The 17,896-nt window shown below is 40.2% G+C and overlaps 1 protein-coding gene across 1 annotated transcript; it reads left to right on the top strand.

The window, feature by feature from the left end:
- Positions 1-9,259: 9,259 nt before the first annotated feature.
- LOC131126304 (aquaporin FA-CHIP-like) lies at positions 9,260-11,569 on the top strand. The gene is made up of 4 exons (XM_058068671.2): positions 9,260-9,689; positions 10,071-10,232; positions 10,303-10,383; positions 10,470-11,569. The coding sequence occupies exons 1-4, from the start codon at positions 9,333-9,335 to the stop codon at positions 10,641-10,643; spliced, it is 774 nt and encodes a 257-aa protein (XP_057924654.1). The 5' UTR covers positions 9,260-9,332; the 3' UTR covers positions 10,644-11,569.
- The last annotated feature ends 6,327 nt before the right edge of the window (positions 11,570-17,896 follow it).

Genomic DNA, 17,896 nt, shown 5'->3' with positions numbered 1-17,896 from the left:
GCCTTTGCCAGTGGAAGTGAATGGCATAGGCTATTGCTATGCAACTACACCACTCATGTGGCCCCTACATCAGGTAAAAGTGATTTGTATAAAGATGGGGCTTTTAAGTCGGCTTTAAATTACAATCTTAATTAATTAACATCATAATTTCCCTTCTCTGGAATAAAAACGGCGGGTATTCCTCGAGAGCACCGAGCAGCTCAATGATGATATCTGTACAAGGCCTCCTCTTTGCACCCGAGCGGACGTTTGCACACAATGCAGGGAAGCAGGTTATCCGATTATCTCCTTCCTGTAATAAGGCAGAGAGAACAGGAGACGGGAGAGTCCCATTGCATCTTAGGGAGCGGCGCTCTGTGAGAAGATCCTGCATTGTTGTAGGCCATTACAACTGTGACCTCTGTGACTTCCCGGTCAAACTTCCCAACACCTCTGGTGATTGTCATCTGTGTGGCTAATGTGGCTTTGTGTTCCAAGATGCTGACACTTGTACACTTGTGTACTTAGGAAATCCTTATGATTGTCTCTTACAGGAGCAGGTTGTCATAATTGCTTGTTTTTATCCGATTTGGTACATAACAATGACGACAATATAAAAAACACTTGAGTCACTTATGTAATTGAATGTAAGATAGCCTCTGTACAACTAATTTCCCATAAGTCATCTGTCTACTAACATGTCTTCCACAGCACAAATTAAAAGGCTTATTTTTAGTCACCAGAGGGGTCACTAAATTGGCAGAACTGATCTTTCCTGCTTCTTCCTATTCTCTGGCACAGCAGGTGTACATGAGGTGTCGTAAGAAGCAGAGTTGAACAAAGTTGGAACAACAAGCTACAGGTTCACAGACAGTGACTGCTCGACAAATGAAAACGTTTGAGCCACCTACTGTACATCAAGTGATGGTACCGTGTCCTCAAACACTACAACTCATTTGTAACACAGTATTACACCATTCAGGCCAAAGGTGACACCGCAGCCTGTCTAGGGCGTTGATCGTGTAGAGCCAGTACAAACAATCCTTCATCCCAGCCGTCATTCTTCGGGTCTATTTGTTTTCCATCGCATTTGTGCAGATGTGCAAGTCAATTTTTAAAAACTAGGCTCCATCAATAAAAGCATTCTGCTTGTTTTGGCACCAATATATTCCGCTTTGATATCCCCTGTCGGAAAAAGAGGAATCAATGGGATGACGCTCTGACGTGATACGCTATTGTGCAATTTGATCATTAACATCTTCCTCATATTGTCCTCTATTGTCTAGTTTACAGTTGACTCATTTTAAACTAAGGCCAGAATTCTCAAAGTTAAATCAAAACATGAAAAAAATGTTAATAATAACAATTAAAACAAAAATAATGAATTATTTAGTATGAATTCATATGAAATTATTGATTGGGGCTACACGGTGGAGAGGGGTTATCGCACATGCCACACAGCTAGAAGACCGGGGTTCAATTCTACCCTCAGCCATCTCTGTGTGGAGTTTGCATGTTCTCCCCGTGCATGCGTGGGTTTTCTCCGGGTACTCCGGTTTCCTCCCACATTCCAAAAACATGCTAGGTTAATTGGCGACTCCAAATTGTCCATAGGTATGAATGTGAGTGTGAATGGTTGTTTGTCTATATGTGCCTTGTGATTGGCTGGCGACGAGTTCAAGGTGTGCGCCGCCTCTCGCTCAAAGACAGCTGGGATAGGTTCCAGCACCCCCCGCGACCCTTGTGAGGATAAGCAGTTGAAAATTAATGAATGAATTAATGTTTCTTTTACAAATAAACCAAATATATTATTAGGAATACACAAGTATTAATTATTTGTACTAAATCCATATTCATCCAAATAAAACAATTTTTTGTATTGTATATACTGAATGGTGGTCATCACAATCCAGTGGTTTGCTTAGATTGTTGACACTTGCTGGTTGATTACTTCCTGTCTCTTTTTGTCACGTGATGCTCTTTTGTGTGGAGCTCGCTGATAGACAGTCCTCCTTGTTTTTTTTTCCTCCCCGTAACCGACACATGACGGCAGACGTACACTCGCATCCTGTCAGAGGGCATCAAAGCTTATTCACACACACACCTCCATCCCCCTGACGTATGTACAAAACTGACCGCACCATGGAATAAATACATCTCCGCATGTTTTTTTTAACACATTTGTTTGTGTTCTATCATCAAAGTGTCTTTGTCACTTTGATTCTGGCAATAAATGTATCGTTGAAGACACTCTTTAAGTTACAAGAATGACATTAACAACGTAAGTCAAGTCAAAATCCACGCATGCACAGGGAGATCATGCAAACTCCACACAGAGATGGCCGAGGGTGGAATTGAACTCAGGTTTCCTAGCTGTGAGGCCTGCGTGCTAACCACTCATCCTTTGTGCAGCCACAAATGAAACATACATATTATTGTAAATATTGTTCACATGTCCTTTGTAAAGTAAGAGCTATTATATGTATTATCATCTTGGCACCATATTAGGTTGAACCCTAAGACTCTTACTTTGAAGGCGAGCTGACTTACTGTATATTTCTAAACTATAACAGATTCTGCAGCAAAATATTTGTATTTAATTGTGTCATTCATAAATATTTGGTTAATTCAGAGAACATTTAGTTTCATTTGTTGCAGAATACAATTTGAACATTTTTATGTCAAGTGCATCTGTACTAACAATGCTTTGCTAACAATGCTTTGGGTTAAGAATTTAACCACGAGTTAAGGGTTAACCAGTGGTTAAAATAACTAATAAATAAAATAAATGCACTAAATGGGGAAACCAGTCATGAATATGACAGCTGCAGACGTAGAAATTGGCATTTATTTGTATGGTTAACGGGAGACAGCTAAATTAAATCAATTGAATCGAAGTCCCATGTATACATGTGATTTTGGTTTTCTATTGTGTCCTGACAAGCCTGGTTAAAACTGTCCTGGATAACCAAATGACAGAACAAAGTCCCTGCTTATCAGTTGGCAGATACTTTTTATTCTTTTATAAAATATTTTTAATTCCAAAGAGGTTAATCTTATCCTAGGATCCTTGGGGATGGCAATTTGCCATAAAAACCTAATCACAGTTGTTATCTTGCAACAACTCACTCCTTTTTATTATCTCATTGTTGTGACGTGGTGATACTATGCAGTGCAGTGGGATTTTATGACGTGTGAAAACATCGTAAAAACTTGGAAGAAATATATTCCGGCCTCCGTGGTGTTAATTGTGCTAAGCCGATTGGGAATTTGGTGACAATGAGCCCCCCCGGAAGCTCAGCAGGGTCTCCGTGGTGACCTCGCAAAGGAGAAGCCCAAAACATGACTGTGAAGCTGGATGTTGTCATGGCGTCTCAGACCCCTGGCTAGCCTTTTCACAAATGTTTTTTATATTACTTTTTGTAGAGCTGCAGGATTTTACGATGCTAATAAATAGGCACATGTAACAATTGCCAGATGGGGGATCCCTCCTATGAAAGCCCCCCTGTGAGATGGTAGTCCTGCAGATGTAAAGTCTTGATATTTTCGGAATGAGTTATTAATGTTCCAGAAGCCTTCAAACAGACGAGGCTTCATTTTAAGTGCAAAATCCCTTCAAAGACACATTGGTTAATGTTTAAGACTCAGCCGATAAGAACCTTGAATTCTGGTCCAGCTATTGTAAAACTCTTGATTCTATGTCAAGTCCTTTGATCCACTGAGGAGATTTAGTTCTCTTATCCTGGCTGAGACCTTGAATTGTAAACCAGTATTCAGCTCAGTTCACAAAAAAAGTGTTGCTAGAATGATGTGGAGAGGTGAGGAAATATGCTCTTCCTTGAGGATGCTCCCAGAATAAACAAGTTCATAGCCTATTTTTATTCATTAAAAGCAGAATTCCTGATACTTCAAACCACAACAAAACATTAAGGCTTGGATCTTTTCCAGAGTAGAGTGAAATGACGCAGAAGTCGTAGTAACTTGCAATAATTCACCTGTCTCTTCCTTGGACCAAAGGCAGCACCGCCAGGAAGAGGATCCATCACAAAGTTAAACATGTGTGTAGTCTCTGGATGATTCTATTGTCTTAGGAAAGGCTACTGTCAAGCCAACTGCAGGCAAAACAGAGTTCAAGCCCTCTCAGACAGCATCTAGACTCGCTTGAAGACAGTAAATTCATCCTTCTTTTTTCACTCCATTCATCAGTGAACTGTTGATATTCCCAAACATACAGTATTATAAACACACTATTTTGGGAATAAGGAAACTAATTAAAGCTTTTTTTTTATAACTATATGGATACAATAAAAAGGTATCTGTTTAATAAAGGTCAGAATGTTATCAACCCTTCAGACCCTTTTGATTATGTGACATGATGCCTTTCAAAAAGCCTTTCAAATGAAAATCATACAGTAGGTGTGTATTTAATAAGTCAGTGGCTGATACAACACGACAATCACAACCCTCGTTTAATTTCAAGGCAGTACATTATATACTGTATATACTTCGCTATATACGTAGTAACTATCTGGTAACTATCGCAGGACTGTGGAAAAATAAGGTACTATTTACACAGAATTTACACAGAGTGTCGTGCTGTCCAAAATTCAATGCTGTCATTGCACCTTTACCAGAAATGGTGATTTCTATATTTTTCATTTTGTCTTTTTTTCTTTTTTGTCCTTTTCACTTTTCAAATTAGTCCTCCATCTTCTGCTATGCAGCCAATATGGCGATGAATGAGAGTGCTGCACATTCACTATTTCTTCTCATTTGGGAACAAAAGTAGTAGTTCCCATACATTTTTTTAAAATCCTGAATATACAGTATGTTGGGCAAATGATAAAGGCACACATAATAAATTCAAGGAAACTAATCAATTTACATCCATAATTATAAGTCTGTTAAAAATATTTTATTCTTCATATTTTGAATATACCTGTCAGCATTTCTGTTTTAAAATAAGGGAAATTCATTTTCAACTGCTTATCCTCACAAGGGTTGCGGGGGTGCTGGAGCCTCTCCCAGCTGTCTTCGGGCAAGAGGCGGGGTACACCCTGGACTGGTCACCAGCCAATCACAGGGCACATATAGACAAAAAACCATTCACACTCACATTCATACTTATGGACAATTTGGAGTGGCCAATTAACCTAGCATGTTTTTGGAATGTGGGAGGAAACCGGAGTACCCGGAAAAACCCACGTATGCACGGGGAGAACATGCAAACTCCACACAGAGATGGCCGAGGGTGGAATTGAACTGGGGTCTCCAGCTGTGAGGCCTGCATGCTAACCACGCGTGCGCCGTGCAGCCATAATAAGGGAAATGATCATGAAAAATAAGGTAAATTCCGGTCACATCAGAAATTGCCTTGCATCCCAACAGGGGACTGCTACTGTAAGTGTTGCTAAGCACCAGCTGTGTTGCTCCAGCAAACCCGAGAAGATGATCTTTTCTTGCATGGGGGTTAAAATACGGGAAAGTATGAAAACAGGAGAGCACCGGGGAACAAAGGGCAAAATAGGGTAAAAATGGGATGTGTGATTTTGTGGACTTTTCTTCTCATTCCAGACTCTGCTTATCAATTAATTTTGCTTATGACATAATTGAAGTTAATTCTGCTAGTTTGAAACATTTTCTTCTTTAAGCTGCTTGTGGCACATCTCACACTTGGAAAACTCTATACTAACTTTACCGGTGTGAATATTCTAATGATTTTTGAGCAACAAGGTGATCAAGAATCTGTTTTTCCATACATTTAACCATACTGTACATACATTCTCGATTTTGTCTGGGGTTTATTTTTCCCAACATGAGCCAATATATTTGTTGTTATACGCCTCCTGGCCGGGGGAATACATTTGAGCAATTAGCAAAATGAGTCCCTGCTTGTCACAGGCAGTTTTGCGGGTCACTGGATTTCAGAGTGGTCCTTCTCTGCCTTGAACCCTTTGGTCTGTTCACTCAGACTTGCCAGAAAACAACATTTTGCAAGCTTCACTTTGCCATCATATCATATGTGATCTGATGACTGAAGGGGTAGGTGATGTGTCAGTATATAAGCTTCTAAAACTAGTCCTTTGATTTACTCATCACTGTTTCACGCATTGGATGTCTTTTCTGCAAACGTATGAATGCACCTTTGGATTTCATACAAAATAATGTTCATTTCTACACATTTTCATACATCCTCCCACCACAAATACCAAATGGCTCATGTGTTAATGAAACCCAACAGAGACCTTGACCTCCGCTCAACATGACGGTACTGTTCTACTTCCATTAGGGCAACATGTTGAAAAGGAGCATTTCATCTCTCATGTAAATCACTCACCCCGAGCGTCTTGTCGTGTTTAGAATGTTTTAAGAGTTTTCCGCATTCCTCTGCCAGCGGCCCGAGTGTCTCAAACAATTTAATCACATCCCTCTGTGAAAAGTAGCAACAAAAATGTTATTTTTTTGTGCAAGATGCGAATGAATCAGTTCATATTTGTGACCCTTCTAAGGCCAACCATCACCTCAGATCACAGTCTGCCAAACCAAGTGGCACTTGACCCGTGAATGTTGCCATCGGGGCCGTTTAGTCACTCTTCCCGCCCATATTTTTTCCTGCCTCTCCAAACTCTTCCAACTGGTGACTTTCCAGGTCAGAGCTTGCTTTTTTTCGATAGTTGGTGCTGGAAAACTCAAGTCAAGGAAGTCCTCCTGCATCCATCCGTATAGGATGCCCAAAGATCATATACTCATCTCAGTTTATTGAAACCATTTTCATCATTTAGCGTAGCTTTTAAACATCTGAACTGATCTTTTAGACTTCATATTGACAAATACATCTGCAGTATGTGTGTGTGTTCCTCCCCAAAATTATAATTCTTCCTACAGTAGATCATTCTGAGACAATTGTTATGCTCATAAAAATGTGTATTTGTTACACTCTAATAAAGCCTGGATTATGCAGTTGTGTGTAGATGACACTGCACGTTACGCTCCTCCCCCTTCAAGCCCCCCTGCTTGCCTGGCGTTGATGTTCTCTGGCAATTTTGAATCAACATTTACAATAAAAGTGACTGTCGTAATTATTAGATAAAAATTCAGCTCCAGAATCCTCCACCACTGTCTTCAATGGATATTATTCATTTGTGATGATGGATGTTAACAAGCTAAATGGATAGAAGCACAAGCCCTAAATACGTAATGTACGTATAAGTACTCTCTATTAATGAATGATCATTTAAGATGATTGATTTTCCGCAGGCTGCTGGCTTGATCAGGCTTGTTGTCAGAGAAGTCGTTTCTCCAAGTCACGTCTACATAATTCACACTGCTTGTATTGCTTGTATATGTATTTCCATGACACTATGCACTGCTGGTTTTGAGTGCATATTATATTATAACAAGTTGACTGTATCAAAAAAGTTTTAGTAACAACCTTCTAAATATGTTTTGGTAACTCCTTAGACATGAAATAGCACCCCATAGTCATCTTCACAATATATATACATATACATATTACTCAATACAGTAGACATAATAACATTTAACAAGCATTTAAGACATAAATATGACTTGTTGTTATAAATGTGTTGCTCAGAGGAGACGAATAAGTGAAGGACAGGAAGTGATGTCAATTGTGTTTCATCTTACAGATTTTTATTAGGGATGGGCAATACCCTTGATGTAAGATCATTCAAATGGCGACATAAAAGCCAGCTCGAGCGATGAAGTCTGACGCTCGCGTGTCTCACCGAACATTATAGTACACCTAGTGAATATTGTACTATTACATCAACGGCTCTTTTACCGTTTTTATGTTGAAGACATAGGGAAGACTGTATCTGTATCTGTCTCTTTAAAATGGACGGCTAGTATCTGTCATTGCCCCCCCCCCCCCCCCACAACCACCACCAAGTGTGCTCAATGTTCAGGATGGGCACGATATTATCTCGGATGAGTACAAGTTTATCAAACATAGTCTGATTACATGTGACCCACTTGATATAACAACAAAAACATTTCATGACGTATTCATTCATTTAGTAAATTCCATGTCTGGTGGCCACTCTCCCTCCTCCCTACCTAGCTGGGGAGCTCTTCAGGGTCCAGGTGGAACAGGCTGCTCATTTCTCACAGTTGATCACAGTTTCACTTTGTGTCAAAGGTGGGAACCAGTCAGTGTTTTGTAAGTCTCATGTCTTTAAACACAAGTCTCTAGTTAAGTCTCAAATAAAGACAGAAGAGTCAAGTCAAGACAGGTCATAGGTTAGTCCAAATTTTGGAGTTTTTACAAGTCATAAGCAAAAATGTCCCCCCAAATAAAATGCAATTTTAACAATGTGACAATATATTACTTTGGCAAAAATGCTGAAATAATGTTTGTTTTATTTTAAAATAAAATAAGACAAGATTTAATCACAGAAAAAGAGTGCTGACATAGCATTTTAAAAATATTTGAAATGACAATAACGCTTATGTTAGCTGAATACTTTGAATGGGGACACATTTTACTAAACACATTTACTGAAGATATAATATGAAGAATAAGTCATCAGACTAAAGATAGAGTCAACTCCTGAGTCACTGATGTCCAAGCCGAGTCGATACTCATGATACTGTCAAGTCGAGTCCATTTATTCATTCATTCATTTTCTATTCTAACACTTATCCTCACAAGCTGTCAGTGGGACACCCTGGACTGGTCGCCAGCCAATCACAGGGCACATATAGACAACCGACCAAAGTCGAGTCCGAAGTTATCAAAATTGACTCAAGACCGACTCGAGTCTGAGTCGTGTGAGTCCACCAACAGATGTAATGATAACTGAGCAGACATCCTCATGGTTAATGAGTGACAGTGCTTTTGTTCCTCCACACAACATTGATTTCCATGCTAAAAACACGACACACGGATACATTTGCCACTGGTTTATAGTCAGTCTTTGCTATTTTATCATGCAAACAAAACTTGCCAGGAATTTCACCAACCGCCGTGTAACCTTGCAGTGTTTTTGGACTGAAAGGTGTGAAGCCGACCACCTGTTGCATTACGGGTTGTCACTATCAAATGTTTAAAAGTTTAAAGAGCTGTGCACTGGGAGGCACTGGGAGGCACTGGGAGGTACTGGGAGAGGGGCCGCAGGATGAGGGTGGGAGGAGGGAGCAAAAGAGGCAGACAAGTCTTTTCAATTTCTCATTAATTCAGTTTGGCCTTCTCTTTCAGTTTTTTTAAAGCCCGCCCACTGACCATTATCAGCCCTCGGGGCCTTTAAATACGCCACCGCTTGCTTTTGTCGGTGAGTGCACACAATCTTCCAGCGCGGCACCTTTTTTTTCTTCTCGCACCCGCAGCCACCATGAGGGAGATCAAAAGCAAAGAATTCTGGAGGGCCGTTCTGGCCGAGCTGGTGGGCATGACACTGTTCATTTTCCTCAGCATTGCGGCGGCCATCGGTAAACCGGGCGACCCAGGCCAGGAGGTCAAGGTGTCGCTGGCCTTCGGGTTGGCTATTGCAACTCTGGCGCAGAGTCTCGGACACATCAGCGGCGCCCACCTGAACCCTGCTGTCACTTTGGGGATGCTGGCCAGCTGCCAGATTAGCGTGTTCCGGGCCGTCATGTATGTGGTGGCACAGCTGCTGGGCTCGGCCTTGGCTAGCGGGATCTTGTACGGTACACGGCCCAACACCACTAACGCACTGGGACTCAATTCTGTGAGTAGAAAAAGTTACTGGTCTACGCTTAAATGCACGCAAGGTTAATGGTTAGATTTGCATGAACTCGAAAAAGGGCTAAAGTCCCTCTGTGTGTGTGTGTGTGTGTGTGTGTGTATAACTTCACTTTCAGTTGAGCTGCTGCAGCAACTAATATCAGCAGTCTCAGCTGGTATGGAGAGATAGCTGCTCACGCCGCACACACACACACACACACACACACATGCACACCCACATGCACTGTGTACTCCTACAAAGCTAAAGTGTGACCCCATAGAATGTCTGCCAAGACCACATCAATTCCGATGCCAGTAGAAAGGGTCACACAGGAAGCAGCAAAGGATGATTCTAACATCTAAGCGCCCCTCTTGTTTTTCACAGCTCAGCGGCGTCACCCCCAGCCAGGGCGTAGGCATCGAGCTGCTGGCGACGTTTCAGCTCGTGCTGTGTGTCATCGCCGTCACTGATAAAAGGCGACGTGACGTCACCGGCTCAGCACCCTTAGCCATCGGGCTCTCCGTTTGCTTGGGACACTTAGCGGCTGTGAGTTAGAGACACCCAAAATGTATTGTTTTTCTCACGTGTAGGTCTAATAAGTGTTTACCGATTCCAGATCAGCTACACTGGCTGCGGCATCAATCCCGCACGCACTTTTGGACCAGCTTTGATCATGAATGACTTCACAGACCACTGGGTACATCAGTTTGTACAAACACACGTGTTCCTTCTCAGCATGTCTTGTCATTGATCCTGGTTATCCACCCCTTCCGTCTACCACAGGTATACTGGGTGGGGCCCATGTGTGGCGGTGTGGCGGCAGCCGTCGTCTACGATTTCCTCCTCTCGCCCAAATTCGAGGACTTTCCCGAGCGCATGAAAGTGTTAGTTAGCGGGCCAGTGGGTGAATACGACGTCACTAATGATACAGCGACTGTGGAAATGGCAACCAAGTAGTAAGAGTAAGAGTGGAAGTGCACTGGCTGTACCAGGGGTGTCCAAAGTGCAGCCCAAGGGCTATTTGGGGCCCGTAGCTTGTTTTTTATTGACCCTGAGCAGTAAAATTCATTCATTATCAACAAAATGTATAATTAGAAATTACCTATAAGGCAAAAAGGCAAAATGTTGTTTTGTTCAGATACATTACCGGTCAAAAGTTTTAGAACACTGCAATTTCTCTGGTAGTGTGTCTCTTCGATTGGCATTTCTTTTCCATTGCTGTTCAACTGATGTTCACAAGAGTATAGTACCATAGTGTGGTCCAAACACTGTTTTTATGCAGACAGAGGAGGTAGTAAGTACTCCAGAACTGGGAACACTGGTGGGAATTAGTACCAACTGCCAAGGATTCATCAACCTTCATTCTGCAAACCAGATTTTCAATTTGACTCATTTTGTGGTCCCTGAAAGAGGCCTTTTGTATAATTCTGAAATGCACATTTTTTAGGGTGACATTAGCTTTTCTGAACAACCATTTGACCGGAAGTGTAGCTTAGCTTATATATTGACTGGATCGTTTTTTGCACCTACATGTAATGCACAAAATGTATGAAAATGGCCCTCCGCATCATTTGATCAGTGGAAAGGTTTGGACACCCCTGGTGTATTCACTCTTGTGTATACTCTTGATAAAGAGAGCTGTTGGTCTTAGCGTAGTCACGTCACTGTTTTTATCACTGCCGTCTTTGTGTCTGTATGAAGCGCACACCGGGCTTTGACCCCACACAGTAGTGTGTTGAAACCATCTCCCATTATCAGTATTCTATATGTTGAGCCATTTTATTTTCTATACCTGTATTGTATGTGCCTTTATCACGTTTTATCTCCAATGGGTTGTATGTTGAAATGTTTTTAAAGAATAAAAGCACACAGTTGTTCTTGTTTGAATGTTAACTTATTGTTGTTGTTATGCTCTCCAAAGCCAGTCCTTTTGTTGGTTATGCTGGAATGGTTTCCTGGAATATTTCCAGTTGGAAGGACAAATTTATCAATGGACAGATTAACCCTTTAGGGGGCCCCCAGAGGGGGGAGGAGTTGCAGTTGGGGTTTCTCATGCCCTTCTCTGTGAATTGCATGCAGCCATCATTGCTACAGTACACTGCAAGTGGATCCACATCTTCTGTTTGGGCTGCTTTTTAGTGTCCATATAAAAATAACTTATTTAAGCATTAATACTGTGTTGTTGCAACATGTCATATAGGCTAACATATAAGGCTGCAAAACTGTGAATATATGCATATTTGCTCCTTAAAGTCAGAATGAATGGTTTGTCTTTGAAAGATTGCGCTACATTGACTATCTCCTGTTGATAAAATGTCCTCGTGGTAATGATAATGAAGTCATAATCAACAGTCCATTATAGGACACTTAACTCTGTTAATGAATTGCTAAAGCCACGTTGCATAAATTAGAGAACTGAATTGAAGAAGAGACAAACAGTGATAATATTCTGTTTTTGGTTTCATTATAATGTAAACTCAAATTTCAGTTTAATCCAGGTTGTGCTACAACAAAATCCCATTTTTAATGAACACGATTATATCTCAGTCTAATGTCGTCACATCAGGTTGTAATTTATTGGGCTTCTGTTTTTGAACATTTTACATTTCATAATACTCTTTGATTTGGAATTTCTCTTTTATTCTAATTGATTTTCTTGTAGTTCTGTTTTATTCTAAATTGTTTTCACCACAGTCACTAAAGAACTTATTGGAACAGCACCGGCGCCTTGAAAGTCAGACAATTTGGAATAAGACAACAATTGTGGAGAAATATACCTCTAAAGTCGCACAAAAATGTGGCTTTTTCATGCCTTTTTTATCGCCATGCTGTGTTGCTTTACAAAATATCAAAGTGGCTCTTGCGTCCTTTCATTTTTCAGTTTCTGTATGTGGGGTTTGCGATGATATGCTCTGATGTGAGTTATTAATTATCAAGCCTTCATGGCACGATATCTTAGTTAAATACAGAAAGTACATTTTACTCCACTTTTCAGAATAAATCCCAACAAACTTAGCCTTGCTTCTTTTTATTGCCACTGTGGCGATTCAATGCTTTTGAGTTTTCCTCCAAGCATCCCCTATCCTATCTGATTGTTGGCCTCCTGCTTTGGCAACTAACGTCACGTAGAGAAGATGTCTCTCTCTGACTCATGCTCTCCATGTGCGTCCTTCTTGGCTCACTTGCTGCATGGAGAAGAGGCTTTTTGGAGGGGAGCCTGCAATTTCTTTTGGCTGGAAGTGTTGTTAATGGTCTTCCATTAGGATCCCCCCACACAGGAGCAAGGTGTTCTTCAAGGCAAGCAAGGGAACACCTCCACTGCATGATGGGTGTTTTGCACACAGGCACATTATGGCGTATTCAAGGAGCTATACTCCGAGGCTTCCTTATGACATCAGAGGATGTTGGCTGAAGCATGGAGGTGTTTCATTCAGGCAGGGGCGGTCACCTAATTAGCCCATTTGGGGTCCTTGCTCCGGAACTCCTATTGGAGGGAGTTCAACCGAGCCAACGCACTCTGGCCCCCCAGAGTGCTGGATCATACATCAACACATCTCTCAGTTGTTATGGGGTCTTGTGGAGAATGTATGCTGGTGGTTCCATAGGCTTTGAATGAAAGTAAAAAGCATTAAAAAGCACTCTACCCCAAGGGAAAGGCTGCCTACCAGACACTAGGCTTGGTTTGTTTTTTTTTATTTGAAAGAAAACTGACAAGAATAACAAAAAGCATTCATTCTTCTCAGTTAGACCCTTTTTATGCATTCTTACCTGAATGTATAATACACAAAGCAATGGGGTCTAGTGCAGGGGGGTTCAAAGAGCAACCAGTGGTTTGTTTTTTATTGGCTGTGATAATATTTCGACAATTTAACATAAACATGAAAAACAAGCCCACGCAGATGACATTAATAATATCTTGTGAGACTTGTGTTGCCAAAAAAATCTTGGACAGGAATCTCGTGGGGTGCATCGACCTTTTGACCCCCATCCCCATCTCTAAATAAAACAAATGGAGGCAGGTTTCCTTGTCATGAATTCAGAACTCTCCCATTTCCTTCACAGCAGCATGATATGATTGATGTTCCCTTGGAGGCCTGAGCCAGCATGGGAGAAAATACTAAGGAAGGATGGAGCTGACACCAAGTGCTACTGTGTCACCTCCACCAGGGAGGTCAGGTTTGCATCCACTTGGGGGGTGCTTTGTTTCCTGTGTCTTTAGAATTTCTGTCTAAACTTGTTGATATGTCAATCTTGATTTTTTTTTAATGAAATGTCATTATCTAATGAATTAGTTGCATTAATTGTATAGTGTATTAACTTTGTTTATCAAAGAATTATGTATGCAGTATACCCAAAATCCTCAACAAGCACATCAAAAAATAAAACAAATTTCCGGTCATTTTTTTCTGATTTAAACTAAATTTGTTGAAGATGTTGTAATGTAAACACAGTTTTAATGCAGATTGAATACCAAATGTGCAGCAATTTAACGTCAGCATAAAAAAAAATTATTTTCTCATGCCACAACATTATGAAGTCCAAGTATGACCGGTGCATGTCATTCCGGTTTCCTCCCACATTCCAAACACATGCTAGGTTAATTGCCGACTCCAAATTGTCCATAGGTATGAATGTGAGTGTGAATGGTTGTTTGTCTATATGTGCCCTGTGATTGGCTGGCGACTAGTTCAAGGTGTGCACCGCCTCTCGCCCAAAGACAGCTGGGATAGGCTCCAGCACCCCCTGCGACCCTCGTGAGGATAAGCGGTAGAAAATGAATGAGTATGACAGGTTGCCAGGTGCCCTGCAGTAACTGGCAACCGTTAAAGCACAGTTCGACTTAGGATTCTCCTCGTCATATTTTATCCAATTTTCAGTTCCTCTTTACTTTTTGCTGATTATAATAATAATAATAATACATTTTATTTGTATAGCGCTTTTCAAAATACTCAAAGACACTTTACAGAAGAATGGAGTTGAATAAAAGCAAGTAAACAGAGTAGAAGACACACCAAAATACAACATTCAGTCGTTAATACACAGTTAAAACACGAGTAAAAGCGGGGCGGGGCACATTATCATTATCATTATGATGTATCATATACATTGTGAGGGGAGAGCATCTCTGTGCAGCAAGTACTTAAATATAGTATTAAGTATTTATAAGTACTTAAATAAACTTACTATATCTCTCCACTGGTAAGGTTGGGCATCAAGCCTTAAGCATCAATAGGACTAACATTACGATCGTTAAAATTTTCTATGCCCATGCTTGGACTCCAGACAGGATCCTTTTCCCTCCTCAATTTTTCCCCACCTTCCAAAGAGCCTCTCTGGGCATGCATAACAGCCTGCCCCCGCTGCCGAAGCCCAAGAAGCACTCGATGCAATGCATAAGCACTGACGCATGAGGTTTTCAAACAAATACATATCTTTTGTAACAGTGACACACTTTGAATTAACTTGTGTATGAATTGCGCACCATAAATAAACTTGCTTTGAATCGGAACTGGAATGATTCAAATTCAAACAATGCCCAATCCTACCCACTGGGATCCAGTATCATTTGAAAAGCTCCTGAAATAAGCAGGATAGGGCCTCTTTAAGCTCCTTTTTTGGAGGTTTTGTGCATATTTAGTGCACTTGTCTTTTTATGTAACTAAATTTGCACCAAATTATCAAAAGTATTTCCTAAAAATTAAGATCTATTGTATCCCTGTAATTTATCAGGTTTGCAAAGCTGATATGATGCCGTCTTTACTTATTCTTTCCAAAAAAAATGATGATCTTGGTATTTGAGGTCCTGAATGTCACTTCCTTGCAGCTGCTTCTTTGTCTGCTCCAAAGACACTTCACTTGCTCACGTTTGGGCATCCATACAAACAAAACAATCCCGTAAATCTGCAATGTCTTTGTACACACTTTTAAAGAGTTGCAGTGTATTTACTGTACAATTGATGACGTACAGCTGGCTCGTTAAAAGTGCAAGCAAAAGACTTGACTCTAAATCAAGCTTCTATTCACTTTTTACTTTCATGTCATGTGTACAATGAGGTCTGGCTCCTTTATATTTCCTTCTGTATATTTCCACACGACAACTTTACTACCTAGACCTCCTGCTTTATGGTGCAGAATATTAAAGGGATGCTTTTTTTATACTGCAGAAAAGTGATATTTTAACCCTTACTTTAATATGAATTCTTATATTATATTATATATATATATATGTATATGTTACAATATGTTATGATATATTATATATATTATATTCAATTATATATAATATTATATATTCAAACTCAAACAACAATAGCAATTCCTATTATTGTTATTGATTCATAATAATGAATAGTGAATTGACTTTTGATTTTTATACAGTCGTCACTTGTTTATTTTTGTGAATTTCCGATAAGTGAATTTCCACATAGTAGAATTCAATATTAATAAACTCAATATTTTCATAATTGGAGCATAGAAACCCTGTTTATGACTTTCTAAATATGTGTTTTTAATACCATTTAAAAAATTATTTAACCGCTTCCACACGGAATGAGGAAAACCTTTTTTTTTACTCGATCGCAGCCGTGGCATGTCGGCTCGCCTTTGCTGGCTCATTAACCAGTCTCCATGCAGTGTGACAAGGTTATGTAATATATGTAATATATCAATCATGATATAAAATATCATGTCTCATAATATTACTGAAGCATAATGATCAGAATACTACATAAAGTATAACTTGTCCTTTAGTATTTTTTGACTAATAATGGCCCATAGTCAGCCAACAAACAGTGATAATATATGAATTATTTTTTGAAAAACAGCAATATAGTGAGGGACGACTGTACATTGAATGATACCCGATACCCTTCAGGATTCTCAGGGTGAGAATCAATATAAGTGACAATAATTAATCGCCTGGTCCAACATGGCATCTAGCAGTCTCGATATCCTTTGTTTTGAATTGTATTGAAGTCACTGTGTCTCCATGTTACCGAACACCAACATCATTGCACACCAAAGCTCCTTCACATTTCCTTTTTTATGGTTTATGTGACTATTTGATGTGTCCTCCACATGCTGGGCTAATGATTAAATAACCATCAAATGACTCTGGTGAACATTTCTCAACATTGTGCTCCGATGTTAATCCCTGCATCCAAGGTCAACTCTATGCACGTTGTCATGTGTTTTCGTGCACCAATCAGGACCTTGAGGTGCTCTGTGCTTGGATGCACATCCTCACCGCTTCATGTACGAGATGATCATTAACATACACGTATGTGCTCCAAATAATTTTACAACATGTCACAAAAGAAGGGATGAGGACGTTTTGTGTCCAGTGTCCAAGTCCACGTTCCGATTTATTGCCTCACTGTCCTCAACCACTGAATGGAAAGTTACTCAAAACGATAGATTTGGTTCCACAATCAAAATAAAAATTATAATAATAATAAACACTTTGTTAAAAAAAATGACACAGCATGAAGTTTGTTTCTTCATACTGCCGCATTCCTCATAATCTAAACTGCATTGGACTTTAGAAATATTGTATGTCCACAATAACATTTAAATCATTTTATCGCCTTTATATGGCACACATTGTCTTCACATGATGATGTTTTATGGCAGCCGTTCTAAAATCCAATTCCTCTCTTGTGTGCTTAACCCGGCAGGTCGCTGGCAGCATTGTGGAGCCAAAGTTGTTTTCAAGTCGGTCCTCCACACAGTGCGGCACAATGCTCTTCTTGTTGCTTTGTCCTAGAGTGTCGTTCCGCAAATGATTTAGCCCGGGCATGGAAGCTCCTTGTTATATGAAGCTAGAAATAAAAAACAGTGGGATGACACACACACACACACAAAGGCCTCTGTTCTGCCTTGAACAACCTGATTTAGACACAATCCAGAACTAAACTCAGTTTTTCCAGGCAAAAATATGTGTTTTTTAGCCATTACAGAACCATATTGCAGCATATTGACAAACTACTTGCAGATTTAGAAAGCACTCAATGTGGGCTCTAATATGACATATTACTTAGTTTGTTTCAAAATGATTGTTGACCTTGTTTCTGGTACGCACTTCCCATACAGAGGAAGAGCCTGATCCAGTCTGGACTACGTACCACAAAGAGCCAAAAAGCCAAACCACACTTGCTAGAGCAGATGTTCACAAGATAAGTAGTCTTGTAAACAGGAAGTTCTTGTAAACA

This window comes from Doryrhamphus excisus, linkage group LG6 (genome assembly GCF_037039965.1).
Source record: "Doryrhamphus excisus strain RoL-2023G ecotype Guam linkage group LG6, RoL_Dexc_Guam_v1.1, whole genome shotgun sequence".
NCBI classification, from domain to species: Eukaryota; Metazoa; Chordata; class Actinopteri; order Syngnathiformes; family Syngnathidae; genus Doryrhamphus; species Doryrhamphus excisus.
The sequence above is the reverse complement of the archived record's forward strand: the minus strand, read 5'-3'. Positions and strand labels throughout refer to the sequence as shown.